The sequence below is a fragment of the Artemia sp. Qi Xiang Cuo genome, chromosome 5 (assembly GCF_049724085.1).
Source record: "Artemia sp. Qi Xiang Cuo chromosome 5, ASM4972408v1, whole genome shotgun sequence".
NCBI classification, from domain to species: domain Eukaryota; kingdom Metazoa; phylum Arthropoda; class Branchiopoda; order Anostraca; family Artemiidae; genus Artemia; species Artemia sp. Qi Xiang Cuo.
This window is the reverse complement of record NC_142798.1, coordinates 12,557,426-12,560,845: the sequence shown is the minus strand read 5'-3', so window position 1 is coordinate 12,560,845 and position 3,420 is coordinate 12,557,426. Positions and strand designations below refer to the sequence as shown.

Sequence of the window (3,420 nt, the reverse complement as noted above, 5' to 3'; positions counted from 1 at the left end):
CTGCAGTGGCGTCCATCAAGCAGCTAGATTTTGACAATTTTAGGGATATTTTCATAGAAAAATGCCTTTTCCTGGATTTTTGTTTAAAAAAAAAATCCAGTTTTATGGAAATTGCGATTTCTCTCAAAAGTATAAATTCCTTTCTCCCAAAAGGATATATTCATTCCGTTTGATTTAAATTTGTACTTGATGTGGATTCTCCCCTTGAACATACAGTGATCAATTTTTCAAAGACTTGGCAAACTGATAAGATTTATTCATAATCAATACAAAAATAATAATGCCTATACTATTCCCCTCAAAGGCTCCTTGTTATGTAAATTAAGGTGAACTTGGCCTGTCAATTGACTCTTTTGTGACGACTATATTAATATTACCCTCTATGGAAAGAATTTCTACAGCCACTGTACGACCACAGAAACGTGGATTCGATAAGTCCTTCCTCTGCCACCACTTTTATTCTTCCATCCTGGCTAAGTGGACTTGCGTTGGGTTGAGAATTCTTTGTCCAAAGGGCACGGGTTCGATCCCTGGCGTGGCCAGTTATTTATATTGGAAACGTGGGTCAGTGGTGTGACTCTGTAAGCTTAGCCAGAGTCGACCCAGCTCTAAATGGGTACCTGGAGAAATCTGGGAAAGGTAAGAAGGAAGGGTGTGCGAAAGCACAGGATGTCTAGCCTCCAGCCCCCCATTACACTTCCTGGCTGAAGGGCCACGAAACGGAGCTCAGCAGCGCTGGTTTGGACCTTAAGGGTCTAGGGCCTTCATACTTACTTTTTACTTCTTTTACACTTCTATTCTTCACAAAATGTAATTATGTCAGTTAATTTCACATAGAAAATGCAATTTTTTGGAAAACAATATTGCGTCTCAAAATGATAAAACCCCATTATGGTATAGCTATTTTGTGTTGCATTAAATTTGCAGTTTAGGTGCACACCTTTGAACCTAATGGTTCATTCTATAAAACACTGGCGCACAATGAATTTAAATCTATTCACATTACCAACTATTTCATTATTTTTTTTAAACTACCGCATTACCAAAAACAATGTGGATTCTATTAGCCCTTGCACTGCCTATGCCACCGCACTTATTCAATAAAAATTTAAGTTGTCTGGTAAGTCTAATAGTAAAAATTCCTATCTTGGGAAAACGACGGCTATTTCCCAAAATTAGGCAAACAATATTTAGAATATAGGAGGAGTGTTGTTCTAAGATGACTTGGAGCTGCACTTAGTTTTTGGATGTGGGCTTGTAGTACTGGTACCTGCTTATTTCATTTGTTAAATTTCTACTTTAAGTGTATGGCCTTGAAACTGAAGTGATTAATTTTTCGAAAATTTAGTGTGTTATGGATTCAGACAGTTTTTAGTTACGAATAAATTCACACTACCAACAAGGAAAAATATTTTTAAATCCACTGTATTACCAAAAAAAGTGGGTTCTATAAGCCCTGTCCTCCCTATGCCAAAATTTAATTTATTCTGATAGATTTACTACTCAAATGTATCTTTTTGGGGAAACAATGCTTTTCTGAAAACATAGCACTTCAGGGTCATTTTTTAATGACTCGTCTTTAAAAAATTTAGCATATTTTATGTGAATAATATATTTATGTTGCAACAAATCCTCCATACTATAATTACAACCAAACAATTAATGAGCTAAAAATTGTTTTACTTTTCAGAATCAGAAACAAGCCCATCCACCGACAAGAAATCTCAACATCAGTCTTGATTACTCAGCTAAGCACTTCAAATTGTTGTATTATTCAAAAATACAAGCTTTTTGACTGTTATCTATCTTTAAGGGTTTATGGAGGATGTATGCGTTTTTATGATGATGTTCTTTTTTAGATTCCTGCGGTCTATTGGCGGAGCTATCGAAAAAGTGATAAGAACCCCAAAAAAGGTTAAAGTTAAAATAAAGTTAGAAGGATAAAGATACGATACCATCTGTCATGGAATTAGAATAGAAGAAATAAATATACAAAATATAATAGAATAAATTTTATTTGCCTATAAAATAGAAAAACCTTTTCAAAAACCGTTAGCAATGGTAATTCCGAGTGGCAAACAGGTTTCCCATCCTGGACCCGACGTCTGATGTGTTGGTTCCACTGTTTTGCCTTGTACTGTATTCACTAGAAGGTTTCGACAAGTCTAAGTAGCAACAATAGTGTCCAGGTGTAAATATCAAGATTGCTGTAATTTAGGGCCCATTTTAACAATAATGGGAGTTGAACTCATGTTGACCTTCCATCTTTGCGAAAGCAACTATAACAAAAAGGTGGGTTTTTTTCATCCAGTTCTATTCTGGTCTAAAGGCAGAGTTGAACTAGAGCTCTTCGTCAAGTTCAACCAGATATGAATGAGAGGAAGATAGAAGCAAAAACGTAAATTCTTTGGTCAAATTAAGCGGTAAAACACAGTTGCACTTCCATTCGATGAATGACTGATGAATGACGATGAGTCATTAGATGAATGACTTCCATCCAGCTCCCATCTTCGTGAAAATGGGCCCTTGGACTATACAATCAAAAGAGATTATAGAAAAGAGTCTCCAACTTTCCAAAAAGACAGGGATGAAAATAAACAATATCAAATAATTAAGAGAGGAAAAAGCTAATACAAATTTGAAGTTACTTGGCAGTTTGTGAAAATTTACAGTTGTGCTCACCAAATACTTGGAGAGCACAACTTAGTATTTCGATTCCAACCTATCTTATCACTACTAATGACAACTACACTCTTATTACCCTTGGCTTGCTCATGAACACGTATAAATGACAATATTCAACTGTTTGGACATTTGGTACCAATTGAGAAAAAAGAATTTAACTTTTGATGTGCAGCAGAATATACTGAATATGCATAATTTCAACTTTCATCCGGTTCTGCCTTATTTCGTGGCCATGATCTCTACCCATGTACTTATGCAGGTTGGGAGCCTGCAAGCATATGTTTCTCTCCTAGATATCTTGACACTCTCTTACTGTTCCTTCTGTATATTTTTGATTTTCCACATAATTCGGCAATTTATATGCTCTACTTGCCTGATACTGACTTATGTGAGGCTATTGAATACTCGGCTGTTCTTAAAGGAAGAAAATGTTCTTTAAGAATTTGTTCTTAGAACTCCGCCGTCTTAGAAAATTTTGATAACTTTTTTTCATTTATAGTTAATTTTTTTTATTTAAACAATAGTTATTAATTTCACTTTAATTCTTGGATGTAGGCTCCTCATTTTCTTTAATTGTTTATTGTTTCGAATTTGTCGTGAGTTTTATTTGTGCTACAATGTGGGAAGTTGAAGGACCATCTTTTTATTTCGGCGTTTGGAGATAGTTTTATTTATTAATTTTTTAGTGTATAACCAACACAAGAGTTCACCTTGCTATGGGTAATTAATTTGATA

At 35.0% G+C, this 3,420-nt stretch overlaps 1 protein-coding gene across 4 annotated transcripts in view; it reads left to right on the top strand.

The window, feature by feature from the left end:
- Positions 1 to 1,805, top strand: part of LOC148951817 (cholecystokinin receptor type A-like) — a 136,379-nt gene extending 134,574 nt beyond the window's left edge. For all 4 annotated transcript variants that reach the window (XM_089088728.1, XM_089088729.1, XM_089088730.1 and 1 more), the window contains exon 7: positions 1,691 to 1,805. In XM_089088728.1, the coding sequence (XP_088944854.1) occupies positions 1,691 to 1,740 (50 nt within the window). In that variant the 3' untranslated portion in view covers positions 1,741 to 1,805. The remainder of the gene's footprint in view (positions 1 to 1,690) is intronic.
- Positions 1,806 to 3,420: the final 1,615 nt, after the last annotated feature.